Raw genomic sequence first — 19,039 nt, 5'->3', positions numbered from 1 at the left:
AATCTATCCATTCTTTTTTTAATGGTTGTAGAATAAAATTTGGTAGTAATGATTGGTGGGTGGGCTTCGAATTCTAATTATTCGATATTAGGAGCAATTCGATCAATTACACAGTCTGTATCTTTTGAAGTAAGATTATTTTTGATAATATTCACTGTAATTTTACTAATTGAAAGTTATTCATTTGAAGAATTATATAAGTTGGTGTTATTGGTTTTCCAGAACGTTTGCCATTTTTCTTAAACCCCACTGCCCATACCCCTCCGTTATGAATTCTGCGCGAGATAATTTTACCTTAAAATATACGATAAACCAACAGGACGCTGTATCACTGAAGTGTCTAACAAGGAACTTAACACACGCCCACCCATCAACTTCGAATATCTTACCAATTAAGAAGACGAAAATAAGGGTATCGCGACGCGTCGAGCCCGAGTGTCACTCAGAAATTAAGAAACCGCCTCAGAAGGGAACATCAACCCGGGAATTCAAAAAATTCTGAAACTTTGTGAATATGTAGGGAATCTCCTCCTGATTACAACGGAATTTTTGTTTGCTGCCCAAATTCACTCTAAGGGGGTGTAATTTACCCCTGAAAATCCGATTATTCTCAGGTTTTATGTTATAACTCGTGAACTGTGAAATAATTTTTTTACCAAATGATAGATCTAATTAAAAGTAGTAACTTTTGTCTTGAAACTTTTTTTCTATCTCTTACAGTTCCCGAGTTATAACACGAAATCGGAAAATAAGGTGAATGTCTGATTTAAGAGGTAACTCGTCATAAAGAAGGTATAAAAAAATTTGTTGTGATGAAAATTTGCAGAGTAATTGATTAATTCTTTAATAATAAATCAACCAATTCAGAAACTATTTAAGAAAGATATTTCAAGAGGTTTAACTATTAGTAATTTGTAATTAAATATATAATCCTCTAAATGTCCGTATTTCTGCTCATGAAAAATAGCGATGTACGTATTGCCCCAAGCTCGTGCAACATTCGCGTAAATGTTTAAATAATTTAGAATTATTTTCTTGCAACTATAGTACATACGTAACGCACATAACAATAAGAAAAATATGAAATGAGCAGAAATGGGGACATGAGCAGAAATTATAACATTCGCCTTAGCCGAATTTTCAGGGGCTAATTTCACCCCCATCGAGTGAATTTGGCCAGCGAACAAAAATTGCGTTGCAACAAAGGAGGAAATCCCGTACATGTTCACGAAGTTTCAGAATCTTTTGAATGTTCCGGGTTCGGGATCTTCCCTTGTCAGGCCATTGTGTCCCAATCTGGTTATCCGGCCGCGCGCCGTCGATTTCCGTTTCTCACGGCCAGCGGCCGACAGATCGCACGCGGAAAGCTTCCACGCGGCAATCGCTTGTTCCAGATCATTTCTGAGCGTGCCGGCCGCGGTAGAAAGTTGGGCATGTGTATACACGCGCGTGGAAAACGCATATTTTCCACGCGCTACTAATGATACCATCCCCCTCCCCTCCCCCTCCCCGTTATTGTGCTCAGCAGTGTGAAAGGAGGAGCATCCTCGAGCTGTCATCCAGCACGCGCGCGCGCGCGCGCGGAGGAGGGAAAAAACAGTGGAATAACAACGGCAGAATGCTCGAAGAACATTCCTCGAGCACCGTGTGTGACGCAACGTTCCGGCTCTCGTGTGTGCTTTCTATTCGACGGCCTCGCGGCATTGTGCTTCCGCGGGAGGAGAACGGAACGGGAACGGGAACGGAGAAGAAAAACTGCGACGCGGACTGACGACTGACGTGGAGATTGCAGGATGTGCCCGCGAATTCTCGGGCGCGGCTAGCTCGGTTAGCCGGGGGTGGATTCTTAGAAATTTTCGGGGTGAGATAGAGGTTGAACGGTTAATGGGCTCGATGGGGCTTGAAGTTTTCCCGGAGCTCCGACTGGAGGCTGTAACGCGACACATGCCCTTGGCTGTTGTGCCTCTGAAATAGGGACGGAGCGCGATGGTATTGGACCCTGGATGGGAGACGTCGTTGACAATCTAGCGAGAGGGTGAGGAGGATTGGCGGAGCGAAGAGGGTTAAAAGATTCGTAACGGGGGCGCTGAACAGCTTCGAATGAATACGGATAAACGAGCTCGCGGAAAACGCGCGGAGATTTCTCTATTTTCCAGCAGAAATCGCGTCTCTCGTCTTTCTGCTTCGAGGACGTCCCAATTCCAGAGCGCCGGCAGATTTACCCTCGAGAGCCAGACCCTCGGGGACGATTCTCCGCTTCGGGGTGACTATTCGCGATACTGGTTGTCGTGCTTCCCGGGGCAGAGGGGCATGCTGGGGTGAAAAGGTCACATATTTACGAGGTCCTGATTCCCCGAGCGTGGACAGCGCCACTACTTTTTAAAATATTGAAATCAGATGCATTAGGGCGGCCTTAGAGTAGCCTTCTTTGAAAAATACATATCCACGTGCCGGGCTCTGGAGACCTCGGCCATATTGCAATGGTAATGAGCTATGTACGTTGCAACCACTGCCGATCGCATACGCTACAGACGATTACCAATTATGAATTCCAGAGCGTGATCATAGGCCTTAAAACGCTCGCGGTCACTTTTGGGTATCGAATGTCGCAAGTGGAGAAATAAGATCGGGGATGCTCGGTTTAGAGTCTCCACGGCCGGATCGCCGAGTAGAGAATTGAATATAGGTCTACTTTCGAGGCTAACTCGTTTCGAAACGCGTCCCTCATTCTCCCTCTCCCGCTGAAGTTATTTGCCCAGAGAAAGCGGCAAGAAAGTTGATTTTGAAGACGCACGATACCGCCTGAAAGCGTAAATGTTCAAGCGTGGAAGTTTTTCGATGCCGCCTCGAAACAGATGGCGGATACCTACCGTTCCCCTCGAATTCGAGCAGCAGACGGGCATCCATTAGCGTACGCTCGACAAAGTACAAGTCGCGGGCGAATCCATCAACGTTATGGTCCCATTTTAACAGAATATCCCCCGCGCAAGCTTCTATGGTATTAAATGTGCTCTGTACCATTTAATTACGTGCGGAGATAGAGGACTTATCACTGGAGGTAGGTAACTTCCATTGAATTTACTCGGAATATACACGTAACGATTCAATTAACTTCTAGGACTCGCTTTAGGACTCGCTGGATCTATAATTCCACGCGGGTCCGTTCTGACCCGTAACGGAAATGCGTCTACGCGAGCCTCTCAAAGAGCTTCAACCGTAAACTTTGATCCTATCATCTAATATTCTTAGTTTCCTATTAAAGTGATTCTACTAGCTCCTAACGTTAACGAGTAACACTAGTAACGAAGGGAGTAGGGGAGACGGGTGCAAAGTGAACCTCGGGGTAAAATGAGCTTTCTTAATTTAGTCTTTAACAATAGAATATATTTACAAATTTTGGTGACGTAATAAATGTGTGTAATACCATAATGATAATTATGCACATTCAGATATCGAAAAATGGAAATTCATTTAAAAAAATTAAAAATGAAGTTTTAGAGGCTTTCTTTTCAATTTAGCTTTTTGGATAAATGAGTCGTAAATGTGTTATTTTAACTCCAAATTTTTTCTGCGTGTTTATAACAAGCTTATAAACATACATGTACACGCGTTTGAGAAAACATTAATCCTAACATTATTAAATAATTAATTTTCCACTGAGTACATAGTCGGGGCAAAGTGACCGGGGTAAACTGAGCTGCAAAGAAAAGATGCGCGAGTGATGTGCGCAAGAACCTAACCTGTTAGCTAGCTGGCAAACCACGCGGGTGATGGAACAGAATCTAACCTCAAAAAAAAATGAAAAATCTGCCAAAGTTTTTGACAACCACGGTTAAAAAAAAAACAGAAACTGACGTGCTACACACGTCATCCCAGCGCAAGAGGTTAATAATTACCTATAACCTCAATTAAAACTCATATTTTATTTCAGCTCACTTTACCCCAGATAATAATGTGGTAAACTGGTCGTTTTGGCATTTTCTTTTCAAGTTGAATTTTAATATACTTTAATTTTATTTTAAGCATTGCTATTCGTCATTTATCAATAGTAATGTTCAAATTACATTGTAAATCTATTTCCACACATTTTTATTGAAAGGGAAAAAATTTATTCGACTTCAAACTTTTTTCCGCGTCACTTTGCCCCGGTCTCCCCTACCTGCGGTACAAGTAAAGCTCTCAAACTTTAATCTTGCCACCTGAAATTCTTACTCTCCTATAAAAGTCACACCATTGTCTAACGACTAACACGTGTAACGGTTGCGACGAAATGGACCCGTCGCAGACGAGGGTTAATATCTGCAGCAGGCTTTCCTGACGGCGAGGCTCGTCGTCCGCTGGAAATGGAGGCAGTAACGGCAGCGTAGCGTAATAACGTCCCCGCGGTGAGAAAGAGCAGGCTCGTTAGCTCGCCAGCTGTTGTTGCAGGCTTGCGAAACGTCCCCGCCGCAAGAGCTTGACGCGGCGAGCGACATTTTCAGCTGCCTGGAACCACCGGGGAAGTTAGAGTGGCAAGTTGCCGCGCGTTTTTTCTTAATGGCGCGCTGGTATCGCCTAGCCGCGCACATTCCGCGGGCCGCGACTTCTCGTACGAGGGTCATAATAGCCGTTATTGTCTCTCCAGAATCGAGTTCCCCGGCGAATGCCGCTGCTAAAGGGCTCCCTCGCGCTTCTCTGACCCCCGGGATAGAAGCCGAGAGAAGTCTCGCGCGGTCTCGTCAAGCCGCGGCAACGCGCCTACCATTCGCTCGGGTTTTTCGGTGTGTTAACCTCGGCCTCGGCGAACATCGGGGTTCTATCACCGACGTGAGGAACGAAGTCGCTTTCTAGCGAAAGAAAGTCGGGGAACAATGTAGGAAGTTGTAAAACAACGACGTGAAACGGCGATCTATAATACAGAAGGCTGCGCCGAAGTGGAATACGCGCCGGTGATAGTAAATTCGGAGGCACGTTCGGCGCGGGGCGGGCTGACCCGAGGGGAGGGTTGTAAAGTTAGAAAAATAGGGGAGATGCTCGCGCGAGGTGGGTTCGGAAATGAGCTGTGAGGGTGATAGAGGCGATCTTATTTCTGGGGGTTAGAAATTTATAGCTACCTTCTTCAACGCTGTATAGAGCGGCTTAGGAACGGTGGTACGAGGCGGAGAGGAAGATGCTCAGATGTTCAGATTGCGTTAGACGGAGGCGCGCGGTAAAGTGTGCTATCGGATCAATGATCGACGTTGTACGTAGGTACACTGTATCGACGATCCAAACGCTCGCCACTTTCTATTTTCATTAAACCTACGCTCGTACCACTGAGCTACTTATCGCCCTCGAACAAGGATGTGAGCACGTACGGGGCTCCTTTTTTAAGTGGTCCAACGTTCTCCTCGCGCCTCTGGTATTCGTCTCCGGTTCTCATTCGCGGTCCCCGACGGTCGACGACCCGGAGGCGATCCGGCGCGGATGTCCTCCTCCTCTGGAACTCGTTTAAAGGTACCATCCCACGAAAGTGTTCCACCGATGACGCAGACGGAGCCGTCATATCGCCGGGATCGTCCGAGTACGACAATAGAAAGTTAAACGCGAGAGAGCAGGCCCGCCGCGACCCGGAAGGAACATGGATGACGAACTGACCCACATCCTGCCTATTGGCCTTGGGAGAGTAGGCGATCGCCCGGTGACGTGGACCGTCTTCGAGGTGCCCCCGAAGCACCTGCACCGTCAGAGCCACGGCTTCAAACGGTTCCGAAAGTAACTGTTTAAAACTGTTATATAAAGGTTCTGATTGAAACGGTTATGGAGAACTTTTATTCCAAATAACTGTTACGATGAACCGAAATTTCCAACTATTATCTGTTTCGGTTACGGTTCCTATTTCCCTCTTCATATCAGTTCCATAACTGTTATTTTTTTCGGTTCTATATCGGTTCCGAAACGGTTCCAGAATCAGTTCTTATATCGACTTTTCCCTAATTGATATTCATTCATTGTCGTAGCTGTAGATTGCTGTAGATGTTCATCTTTTTTACAAAATCCTCATAGAAACAGGAGAAACTTTATATTCCTATTCTGAATGATATAGTGTGTGTGAATGTAAAAAATATGAAGTTGATTTATTTATTTCAACGATTTATTATATATGATAAATGTTTCTTCTTTTTCTATAAGGATTTTGTAAAGAATATGCACATATTCAGTAATCAGCAGCTACTATAATTCTAGAACCGTTTCGGAACCGATATAGAACCGAAAAAATAACGGTTATGGAACCGATACGAGGCAGGAAATAGGAACCGTAACTGAAACAGATAATAGTTGGAAATTTCGGTTCCTCATAACAGTCATTCAGAATAAAGGTTCTTCGTGACCGTTTGGAGAACCGAAATCGATATTATAATAGTTTTCGAGCCCTGGTCAGAGCCCATTCAACTCTAAAAAACAGATCCCACGGCGCGAGGTGTTAGACTATCAAATATAGCAACGAGGGAAGGCACTTCGCGGTTCACTGCCCGATAATTTCTAATATGCAAAGTGTGGCGAGGATTGCGAAACGAAGGGAAGGCTCCTCCACGAAGGATAGGTGAAGCTGAGGGACGAAGTAATTTAACTAATTGCCGGAAATCGGAGACGGCCCGTTTATTCGCCGATTAATTTTGCAACTGAGGGACGCCGGCCCGCCGCGCCGGTTTATCGCTCGGCCGTCTCGCGCTTTCGCGGAGGGAGATAATCTTTTAATTCCACGTCCGAGTGGCACTCTAGGTAAAAGTATTCTCGAGTCGTCGGGATGCGCCGCGACTCGGGATCCTCTGCTTAAAAAGCCCGAGGAGGAGGGAAGAAAAAGGAGGGAATAACAATGGAAGTTATGTCTCCTTATTCGTTATGCCGCGGGGGGATATTCTAATGCGTTCCCCTCCGTTATTCATGAGGCGAAGTCGGGCGGGCTCCGGTCTCTACGAATTGCCGGGGACGCTTTCGTTTCTTTTCATTCCCTTTGTTCCTCGTTACAACTTCGACGAGAACGATCCCCCACCCCCGTTTATCCCCCAGCCCGTGGATATTTTCATCGTGGCCACCGTCGGCCACCGTCGGCCGCCGTTCCCGGGCAAAAAGAAAGGAAGACTTGTTTTCCTTCCCGCCCCCACGGCTTCGACAAATTCTTCTTTATAAAGTGCTCCCCCGGCGTGCTCGTCGAGGTTCCTCGCCGTGAAATTAATCTCCACAAAATTACCTTTTTTAAAAAAAGCTACAAAAAAGTGCGCCAAGTATACGCGCACGCGCGCAGACGAACGAAAAAAAAGCTGTCGTAAATTTATTAATGTGCTGTATTTAGCTTTACGAAGCTAATGATATACAAAAATTGCGCCAATTATAACAATGGCTATTTATACAAGCAAAAAATGTATTAAATAATATTAAGCAGGTATATTTTTATTTTATACAAATAGATATTTCAATACCAATAAATATTTTATTCAAAATACTTGGCGCTGCGAAACCGAAAAAATGTTAATTGGCTTAGTATTAATAATTTCCAGTAATTACGTTACAATCTAAAATATATCAATATATACATATTAGAAACGCAATTTATACATATTTATTACATATATATTAAAAGATTAATGCAATTTATACATATTTATTCAGTTTAGCAACACCAATTCGGGGCGCAGCGCCAAGTATTTTGAATAAAATATTTATTGGTATTGAAATATCTATTTGTATAAAATAAAAATATACCTGCTTAATATTATTTAATACATTTTTTGTTTGTATAAATAGCCATTGTTATAATTGGCGCAATTTTTGTATGTCATTAGTTTTGTAAAGCTAAATTCACACATTTTGTAGTGTTTATTGATGACTGGATAATTTTTTCACCCCCTCAGGGGTTATTTTTTTTTTAAAATATATTGTATTGTTATCCAAACTATGCACGCCTGCAAAACTTCAAGACAATTGGATTGGTGGAATTGGTTTAAATTTGAGTTTTCAGATACGAACCACACATACAAGAAGCAAACAGATGATCGAAGCTGAATAAAATCGTTTAATTAATATAATACTATGTCACAAACAATTTTGTTCTCTGGTAGATCACACTGCATCATCTTCTGCTTCGATTATTTGTAAATATATAAAATCCACATTTTAGTTACAACATAATATAGAACTTATATAGAATTAGAGTGGCCCTTTACGATAGTAAGTGTAGACACTACAAAATGTGTCCAAAGGATGTGAGAGCGTATGGCAGAAAGTCTTGTCGCAGAATATTTAAATGCTAATGGTAACAATTCAGCAAAAATGAACGAAGAGATCCAATATTTTTAACGCACAGTTTATTGGTGTTGGGATAAAATTAATTTAGTATGTTTATTGATGAATTAAATTAATATTGTTAATGGGAAACTAATAAAATTACTGAATAGCGTAGCAACTACTGTGGATTTTAAAGTATTACGAATGTCTTTTACAAAAGATTGAAAACAATCAAGGAAGATGTGTTTTCAGCGTACTTTCTTTACTAATGTGACTTGCTCTACATTGCAAGCAATCGACTATAATTTTCTTAATTCTTAATGCTATATCTTTTGACAAATTTTGTCGATTCACCTTATTTGACAAATTTCCAGAAACTTGTGCAACAGAAGATGCTCCTTTGTCTATCTAACCTTCTCTGGACAACCTCTAAGCCTGTGCGTCCCCTTAATTTTTATCCAAGCCTATGCGCCCCTTCATTTCTATAAGCTTTACATAGAAACTCTAAATTAAAACTAACTTGCTGGTATAAAAATATCTGGCAAATTACATGCAATATGTTGCGATATATTATTTTGTACAAGCGTGGTACAAATTTCCAGAAACTTGTGCGAAACAAGATGCTTCTCCGTTGAACCTTCTCCATACAACTTGCAAGTTTACATAAAAAATGTATTAAAAAACGTTGACAACTTACCTTGTTAATTGATACAATAATTCAGTGTCCTACACGGTATAAAAACTCGTGACATTTCAAAATATTGACAACTTACCTTATTTGACACTGGGCAGGTTATGCTGGTTTGACACTAGCTAGGTTACGTTACTAGCGCCCTGAACGTAGCTGCTTTTTGTCTTTTTCATGCTGCGTGAATTGGCGATACATTTCCTCATCCTTTCATGTTCCCCTCTTTCGTATACTTCACGACGACGATGCTTAATCTTTTAGAACACAAAATTCGGCAAATTGGAACTTTGCATTGAAATATCTCAGCTCATAAAGCACGTAGGAACAAAACGAAGACACTTTTCTGATGCAAATCAAACCCAAGCTATCCATTAAGACCATTCAAAATCTACTCGGATCAACCATTATTGAGATTCGATAATCGAAGGGTTCTTCATAGCGGATCGTGGCGTAATATAAACACTCTGTCTCGCGCTGTGCGTGTACTTAGCGCGAGACACTGCCGTGTCTCTTGATCTCGGTGTGCGGGACCCGAGACACCGCGGACAGAAAGTATCGGTAAAAAGGTTGGTTTCGATTCGTTCCTTGTCCCTTATCAGTTAAAATCTTCTCCTCTCGCTGCCAAATCTGTGCCTCGCGTTCAACTTTCCTCTCTCTTACGTAAACAGAATTTTTCATTTCAATTATCGCGGAAACATTGCCACGCTCTTTGGAGTCCAAGCGGAGCGCGGGCCATCCGAAGTCAATCTCCTCGCGCAGTTCCTCGCTTTAATCTCCGAGTTATATCCCAGAGGCTCCCCTCGGCAAAGGCATCGGGGGATTAAGATTTTTCATGGAGATTCAAGGTAAGCCCAGTGCTACCACTGCTGCTTTCGCCTGAGAATGGCGCGGCCGCGTCTCTGTCACAGGGCGGATATTATACTTGCATCGATTGTCTCATCCTCTGTGCAGCGTAACGCGAGCAGCGTGGCCCGACGGCTGGATGAGGGCACGGAAAGTAGAGGGGCTTTTACGCGCGTTACTCCGGGGCTGGTTGAACGGGAACGGGGCCAGGCCGCTCGACGGTGAAATTACCGACGGTTACATCCTTTGGGAAGCCTTTGAATTTAGGGTGGTATCCTGCCCGTATGAATAATGCAACGCGAAAGACTGTAACGCCTGAGCATCGGCCGTTCGAGCGTCTCTCTGTAATTACGCCGATAATCGCGTTAAGATTACGCTCGTGCCCGTTGCGCCGTCGTTACACCGCGATGTCTAGTGTAATAATAATTCGTGGCCAATTGTAATTGTTTATTAAGCTTCCGAACGCCCGTGTTCTTCCATCGAGGAGTTTAAATGGTGAATGCCGAAAGTGGCGTAAGCACCTCGAGTGAGAATTTTCAGTATTTTCTTTTCAACCGCGGGGACGTTGGTAAAATAAATTATTCCACCACTTTTCGCCGTTTACTCGGCAAGTAATTAACGCCCTTCACATGTAAAAAACTAATTTTACCATTTACACCATTTCAGCTCCCCCAATTTATCATCGACCGAGGTGGAAGGAAGTTTCTAGCGCGGTGTCTTTGAAAATATTCTTTCTTTATCACCTCTTGGGTGGCTGCCTGGAACGGATGGTATTTGATAATTTCAAAGAGAAACGAAAGCCACCCGGGTTTCGCTTGGCGAGCCGGCGACTTCTGGTTTCTAGACGAAACTTTTTCCATTACGGATCGACTTTATTGGCGCGGAACGCGGGGAACAGCGCGGGGGCGGAGGAAGTTTAATAGCGAGTTTCGTACGGAAAGAAACAGGGACGAGTGAATTTACTACACGCGTCAAATCACGGCTCATCAGGGGTGAACGCTTGCTCTCGGAAATCTCTGAAGACGGTTAAATTGTTCCGTCGAATAATTCCTTTTCACTCTGTACCGCGTGGGACGTTTGTTGCTTGGCTAGCGGAATGGCGTCAATTTGCGTCTAATTAAACAAACATCTGCAACTACCACCAAGCGTTACTTCGCTGTGTTTAAGTCAACGACAGGTTAATGGGAGGCCTTCGACGGAGCGAAGACGTAGATAAGGGTACGTTTATGTAGGAGCTGCGATAAACGATCAGGGCGACGATGAAAGCGAAGCGTAGAAATATAGGTATTCTATAATTTTGTAATGGACAAGCATCGAGAACCAAATGTTACCTTTTTTCCATCCGTATGTATTTTTTTTATGATTGTTCCCGCATATCTCCTCAGCATATGGCCCAATATTTTGCCAGTTCTGGTTAATAATAAAGCCCATTGTCACCTAATTATTATTATTATTATTTTATGTGTGTACACGCATATCTCCTCGGTATGTTGTGTCAATATATATGAAACTAAGAAGTCAGAAATAAAAAAATTTAAGAAAAAAGTAAAACCGTCTTCAAAAAAATAAAAATGCACTAAAAAGTCAAAAATAATTTTTTCCCTTATAAATAAGACTAAAATCTACCACTCTCATATTTTTTAAGTCGGCGCCTCATCATTTGCACTGTGTAAATCTGGCGCCGACTTAAGAAATATGAGAGTCGTAGATTAAATAAGGGAAAAAATAATTTTTTACTTTTTAGTGCATTTTTATTTTTCTGATGTCCGTTTTAATTTTTTTTTAAATTTTTCTTCGCTATTATCGCCGTTTTCATCGTTGATACGTAACAGATTTTTCAGATAAGTTATGAGATGAAGTAGCCGTGAAAATAAATGCAACACAGTGTTTACGTTTACTGCGTAGACTGTTTTCGATGTCCCAATTTACGGAACTTGAAGATAATAATAATTCTCCTTCAGAATCGCTCGTGTTTAAATGGTTCATCTTTGCGAAAGCTTAATGAAACTGTACTATTGTCGCAGCTCCACTATAAACAGACCAAGAAAAGATGTTTTAAAGCAACTTTTGCCGCCATCTGATCGACGCTCTTATAGTTTCTTAGTATCGCAGCTTCAACATAAACGTACCCTAAATCACACACTCGGAAAGTACAGTGTAGCGTGGTCTGTATTTTAGCACTCTTCCACTGGTCGAGGGTGGTCCTGACGAATTTAATTCGGTCCCACTTCACCAGTCGAGGGTGGTTCTAATGAATTTAATTCCTCCGGCCCACATTTCGGCCCCACTCCGCCAGTCGGGAGTAATTCCGACGAGTTCAAAGGACTTCGTTCTCTTGAAAATTTTTCAGCACCACAATTCCTTGGGACAATCTAAATGCCATAAAAATAATGAATTATTACAACAACTACGTGCAAACTCGTGTCCACGAAAGCCGAATTCGCTCAGAGAATTATAAATTATACAACATAGCACGCCCCACGCAGTGCTGGATTAATCAATAAGCAAAATAAGCACGTGCTTAGGGCATCGGGAAAAAGGGAGGCACCATAGAAATTTGCTGAATTTTAGAATCTAATTTTTGTTACTAATACTTTTTAGTAAAATTCTCGGAAATGCCTAATAAATCGTTCATTGCGTTGAAGCGATCACCCTGTGTAAGGGGACCCTTCGAATCTTTTAACTGCTTAGGGCCTCCAAGCGTCTTAATTCGGCCCTGGCCGCGCGGGGCCCTTAGATATACGCAATCTTCTTAGAAAATCGCTGCCGTGGTAATTCGAAAGGGCGTACCTGGTCAAAAGGTGGTTCTGAGGTAAATGACTTTTAGTATTCTGTGCTATGCCATCGGTATGCTATACAAATCAGATTAGGTTAAATATTAAAGATATCTATATAAATATTTGTGACAAACCCGTAAAATGTAAACTCCAAAGGAAACTTTGCTAGATACGCCCAAAATCAGGCATCGATTTCAAATACGTCTGAAATACAAACTGTTATAAGGTGAATGTCCCAATTTCTGCTCATGTCCCCATTTCTGCTCATTTCGTATTTTTCGTATTTTACGAAAAACTTTTAAAATGCGAGACTCATGATTTTTCCACCGTGTTTTAGCTGATTATGCTAAAGAACAGGGTCACTATTGGTATTCGATAATTGGGCAGAAAATAGTTTTTGCAGTAAAAGTTCTTATTTAATAACAAAAAACAGACACCGTATTGTGCTCTGGATTTAGATTTTTTACTATTTTTTATTATTTTAAGTAGAAAACAGGTGATTAGGTTTAGGGTCAAGTGAATCACCGTCGTGTCCGCATTTCTACTCACCAAAATTTTAGCAACATAATCTCACAATTCAATATATGCTCTATTTCCATTCGAAGGCATTTTATTTTTAGTTTATCATTATTTTATGCTTTACTGTTGTGTTATAAAACATCTCCATAAAAGATGTAACCTATTTTAACCTGAAAAGGCAACATATTATGTGAGCAGAAATTGGTACAAATGGTGAGCAGAAATACAGACATTTAAAGCATTATATTTAATTACAAATTACTAGTAGTTAAACATCTTGAAATATTTTTCTTAAATAATTTTCGACTGGTTGATTGATTATTAAAGAATTAATCAATTACTCTGCAAATTTTGATCGCAAACAAATTTTTTACACCTTCCTTCCGACAAGTAACCTCTTAAATGATCAGAAATTGGGAAATTCACCTTATCTTCAGGTTTAATACAGATGTGGCTTTATTATTCAATGTACAAATAGATAAACTATTATTCTGCTACCTGGCAGCAATAACTCAATTCAAGCGAAAGTTGCAGATACGCCCTTTCGAATTAACACGGCAGATCGGTAAACTCGAGCCTCGTACGCACCCCCGAAAGTCTGATATATCTACTCTTCATCTCATCCATCGATCGAAGTGTCGTCCAATGCAGTCCGTTAACGTCTATTCACTTTTCCTCGATAATTGCAGATATAGCGGCCGATTAATAACATCACTTGATGCGCTGAGGATGCGCCGTGATTTCTGCAACGGTGGGCTAGCCTGCGCCGTTGTGTGGGTGTCATCGACCTGCCTGCTGCTATCTTCCTTGTCATCGGTCACAGCAGGTACGTTCTCCTCTTTTTGTTCTTTTTATCCGCCCCCCCCCCCGAGTCCCACTACCCTCTCCATCCGCTTATTTTATTTTTCAACGATTCCTCTCCCCCCCCCCCTTCCCGTTCGCTCCCCCGCTCTGTGCAAAGCTCGCCAGCCCGTAATGATTGGTCCCGAATTATTGAAAGAGCTCGGCCATTAGCAAACAATAGAGCTCCCTCAGTGTTCACGTTCGACCACCGAAGCAGTAACGGCTGGGACGTGCACCGCGGGGCAAAGGAGGGGGCGAAAGAAAAAAAAGGAAAGCAAGCCTCTCGAAACCGGGCGTGCATCTGCATATAATGCGACGTCGCGAACGTGATCGGATTTTCGAAAAGTCTTCGCCCTGTGGCGGGCTCATCCTTGACGTTGCGAAAATCAGCCAGGCAAGAAAGCCAACCTCCCAGTGGCCTTATCCCCCCCTATCCGCACCCCCACTCCGAGCGCTCGTTCTTGGGCGTAGATTTTCGAGGAGTTTGCTCGCTGGTATTTACCCTCCAGCAGCGGCTGAAAGTTGAATTACCATCAGACGACTGGAGTTTTTGAAGGGCCCCCTCGAGCTGGGGGGTGGGGGGGGAGCGAAAAGTTGCCATTAATAGAGACGCGGAACTATGCGGTGTGGCCATTTTGCGCGGGCGTAATTCGCGAGCTTGTAGATTATTCCGAGAGGATTATCATCAGTTATTTGGTGCAGCACGTTCGAGTATTTGTTCGTCCCTGTTTAACTTGAACGGCGAATATAATATTCGCGCGTCGACTTTTGGCTGTCCCGCCCCGTATATTAATTGCGGATTTAAACAACAAAGCATTCCCCGAATGCAGACGGCTGTGTCCCTGCCCCCTCGCTCTTCTCCCTTGATTAAAACCCCAATCCGCGTGCAAGCGTCGAGTGTAAATAATAAATTGCGAGCGACCGTGGGGGTTGCTTCAATATCCCGCGGTATTACCATCGTCATTAAATCTTTTCGGATACACCGTCGGCGCACGCGACACATCGATGCCGGACGAGCTACGGGAGAGCATCTCCAATCGATGAGTTAATCATTTGCCGGGCGGATTATGCAGCCACGGGCCGAGCCCACGGCCCCGTAGGAGGGGAAATGATGTACTCAACGAGACGTTAATTACCTGGTTAAATTGCCCTGTCGCGGGCCGGATGCCTCAGACGGTTAATCGATTCCGAATGTGTTACATACAGCGGGATACGCAGGAGCCGCCGATAAATATCAGGCCCGATGCGATTCCCCCGCCGGGGGCAACAACAAATTGAATTACCCCCGCACCGTTAAAATATGCTCCTCTCGCATTCCTTCTGCTCCCGACGCTCGACTTCGCGTTCTTCCTCTTACCGATCCTCACCCACGCCCACGCGTCTGTCTCCTTTCCTCGATTCGCTCCTCTTTCGCTGGCCTCCCATATTTTTATTCTCATTTCTCGCACCCCCTCCCCTACTCCTCCGTCTCATATTCATTCCGCGCAGTCGTTGGAATTTCACCCACGCGAATGCTGGACGACGTGGAATTGGAGCGACTCGATTGGCCCAGTGGTTAATTAGCAAGCGGGGTGTTTAATTGATTTATCATTTCTGGGGAGTTCTGTGCAGCACGTGTGCCGGCTGGTTGGCACGGTCGAATTTAATTAAAGGATCATTGAACCTTAGTTTCTTTTTAATCAGCGCATTCATTGGATTATACGAAATTTAATCGCCGGAGGTGTCGTAACAGCGAGACGCAGCCGTTGCAGCGTACATTACCACGTAGTAGCTATAATAGGGCGAGAAAGGCAGGGAGAAAGAGGACGATGGTCAACGAACCGGAAATTCGGGTAATCGGATGTGCCGGAGGTTTCACTAGACTTTTATGAAATTTATAACGGTCCGAGAGCGTGGTGTATAAAAAGACAGAGTAAAACGTCGATCGACGTGCCGTTCGCACATGCACGCTCCCGCTACGGTATGCTCTATCGAAATCTCTGTATTCAATTCACTCGAATTTTTTTTCTTTAAATACCACGCCGTTCTAATCAACGAGCGATTCTTTAATATGAAGAAACTTTCCACGCGAACTTTCATATTTTTCAATCTACAGAGTGTCTCTCGCGCTGCAAAGGAAGAACGCGCCATTCAATTTAGATTCAAGCTAAATCTGTCCCCGCGTTTATGTAACATTAAATCCTCCGAAGCATAACACCAGCGTCCCTTTCAATCTCCAGGCATTAATCGCCGCGAATGGACAACGCCCCGTTTTTCGCGGCGCGGCCCGCAACGGTTTATCGCACCTGTCCTACCGGCACGCGTAAAAATTTAAGAGCGCACTTGACCCGGTTCGAACGGGGACACCCTCTATCCGCCCCGCGGCGGTTTAATCGCCGTGCGCCGATCAAGGTACGTTTCCCTATATCCGACTGGACGAAACGTCAAGACTTTCAATGTCGATTTTCTCGAAAACGAAGCGCGATATAAAAAAAAGTTACTCCTTCTGTTCGACACACAATAAGTAAATGAGTCGAAAAGAAGGAATAAAGTTTTTTGATATTGCGCTTCATTTTCGTGAGAATCGACTTTGAAATTCTTTACGCTGTGTCCAGTCGGGTATAGAAAAACCTACCTGGGACATTTTACGCGAACTCGGACAGATTTCGGAGTAAGTTTTCGTAGATTGCTGAAATTTGAATATGTTGTAGTCTTTAGTGATATTTAAACGTACCTCAAAGGATTTTTCGAAATTTTGAAAAATGTCGATTTTACAGATGTTTGAAGTTAAGTGCTAACTTTTTTTCAATACATTATATCTATGGAAGTAGTAAACGAATGAAGACGAGCTCTACGGTGCTTATAGAGAAGACATTGAAGTTTTAAGAAAAAATTATTTTAGTTTAAAAAAAAAAAATTTGAACCGCTTTTGTGCAACTTCAAACAGCTGTAAAATCGACATTTTTCAAAATTGCGAAAAATCCTTTGAGTTACGTTTAAATATCACCACAGACTACAACATATTCAAATTTCAGCAATCTACGAAAACTTACTCGGAAATCTGTCCGAGTTCGCATGGAATGTCCCGCCTTCAACTGGCTAGCGCCGAAAGGGGATCCCGTCTCGGCGGAGCGCCGTGTCTATCGTTGCGCCGCGGTTAACGAGAGGCGGGTCGCGTGACCAGGGGCAGTTGCTGTTAATCGGGCAACCCGTCTTGCTCCTACGCACGGATCCCTCGCTGCCCTGCGCCTACTCCGCCTACGGGCAGCAGAGGCCAAGTAGTTGTCTGATTGTGAGTCAGTCGTCGGGAGCGTGCTCGTAGCGCGTTAGGTAAGGCCGCGCGCGCGGTAAGTGTGGCAGTAGGATGCGAGGAACCGTTAGCCCGACTCCGGCTATTTTTATTATTATTATCGTTGCGCTATACTTTAGACCGCGAACGTGCTCGAGAACGAAAGCTGGATTCGTGCCTCTGTGTTCTGGCGGGTATACCCGGCGGATCCGCTCCATCTGACCTATAAACCCTCGCCGCGAATGCGATGCTGGGTACAGAGTACATATACGCTGCCACGGTCGCTCTCCACGTGGCCGAGTCCCTCGAATTCATTCCGCTGCTTTCACCTTAGCCCCCTCCCCCCTCGCGATAATTGGCCGTCCTTGGGCGCGGAATGTAGCGGTTGGTGGTGAACGGACACTTTGTTCGCGTTGCAGAGCCATCGTTGAAGGCGCCGGGTCGATGCCCATCCTTCGAGGAGCAGAACGTATGCCCGGACAGAGCGCCGGGCTGCAACAATGATTTCCAGTGCCAGGCGTCGGAGGAGCGCTGCTGCAAGACGGCCTGCGGCTTCAAGTGCGTGGTTGGCGAGCTAACCGGATGCGAGCAGCTCGCGCAGGCTGCCGTGAGAAGGTCCCGCGCGCTTGGCCCGCGCGGGCCCTGGCAGTTCGTGCCCAAATGCAGCAACGAGACCGGGGAGTTCGAGAGGATACAGTGCGATCCGCGTGAAAAGAGCTGCTGGTGCGTGAACGAGATCGGCGCCGAGGCGCCCGGCACCAGAGCACCCACCAGGGACGCGGTGGACTGCGACCATCCTCGGGAGTGCCCTGCGCACAGCTGTCGGATGCTGTGTCCTCTGGGCTTCGAGGTAATTACAGTAGCACTTCGAAAGTGGGAGACTACTTATACTTGCGAGATATCGCGTTTCAAAGTTAACTGTGGCATATTACTCCGAGTTACCCTACAGTGTTTTGCATGTTTAGTTCCTTAGTTATTAATGTTTGAAATGTCGGGCTAGAAGCGCCTGGAGTACGGCAATTCGGCGCTCAGCGGCGCGCGTTGCGTAGGTCAGTGAGGCCGCGAACAGTCGCTGTCAAATACAAAGACGCATGGGTAGTAGTATCGTGTTTTGGCCCCCACTGCTCGCGGCCTCGCTGACCTACGCGGCGCGCGCCGCTAGTCGTCGAATTGCCGTGCTTCAGGCGCCTCTAACCCGACCTTTGTAGACATTAATAACTAAGAAACTAAGCCTCCAGCGCGATTCTCTTCCTCTTCATTTTCGTCTTATTTTGTCACGTAGAATCGTCCATTTCAGTTTCGTACTAAGTGCCGTCGAACACTCTGTATATTCAATCAGGATATTAGTGAATCGCAGGAGAAATCTTAAGTCGTTTTTTACTGTAACGCCCTAGGAAATTGCCGTTCTTTGGAACTGTCTTTTGTCACAAAAGAATGCTTCTGATGCGTTGAGGTTTTCTCTATTTGTTACTGCGTGTTTTGGGAATGCAAAGAGATTTTTTTCATATTTTTTTAATGCTTTCTTTCGTCGAAGTGGGTGAGCGTATTGATAGGTGGGGGAACTTTGATTTAGTAGGGACATTCTTTTTGTGAATGACCCCTCAAGGAGGTATCCGCTCGAAGAATCGATTTTTTTTATATATTTTCTATTGGTATGAAGGTTCTTGAGTATTTTGTTAAAATTTTATTGAGACATTAGGAATAGTAACGAAGTTACACAGATTTGAAATTAAACGTTGAAGTTGAGGATTGACGCTACATTTTTCAAACTGTTCAGCACGATTTCTTAGAAGCCAACAGGCCGATTAACTTTCAATTATACATACATCTTCTATATACCTTCCTCTAACGTCTCTA

The 19,039-nt window shown here is 44.1% G+C and overlaps 1 protein-coding gene across 1 annotated transcript in view; it reads left to right on the top strand.

Annotated features, from left to right (window-relative positions):
* LOC143368251 (thyroglobulin) overlaps positions 1-19,039 on the top strand; it is a 28,813-nt gene that overhangs the window by 4,171 nt on the left and 5,603 nt on the right. The window contains exons 2-3 of the mRNA XM_076810786.1: positions 13,761-13,897; positions 17,602-18,032. Of these exons, the coding sequence (XP_076666901.1) occupies positions 13,801-13,897; positions 17,602-18,032 (528 nt within the window). The 5' untranslated portion in view covers positions 13,761-13,800. The remainder of the gene's footprint in view (positions 1-13,760; positions 13,898-17,601; positions 18,033-19,039) is intronic.

This window comes from Andrena cerasifolii, chromosome 4, assembly GCF_050908995.1.
Source record: "Andrena cerasifolii isolate SP2316 chromosome 4, iyAndCera1_principal, whole genome shotgun sequence".
NCBI lineage: Eukaryota > Metazoa > Arthropoda > Insecta > Hymenoptera > Andrenidae > Andrena > Andrena cerasifolii.
Note: the sequence above shows the minus strand (reverse complement) of the source record. Positions and strands in the feature narration are given on the sequence as shown.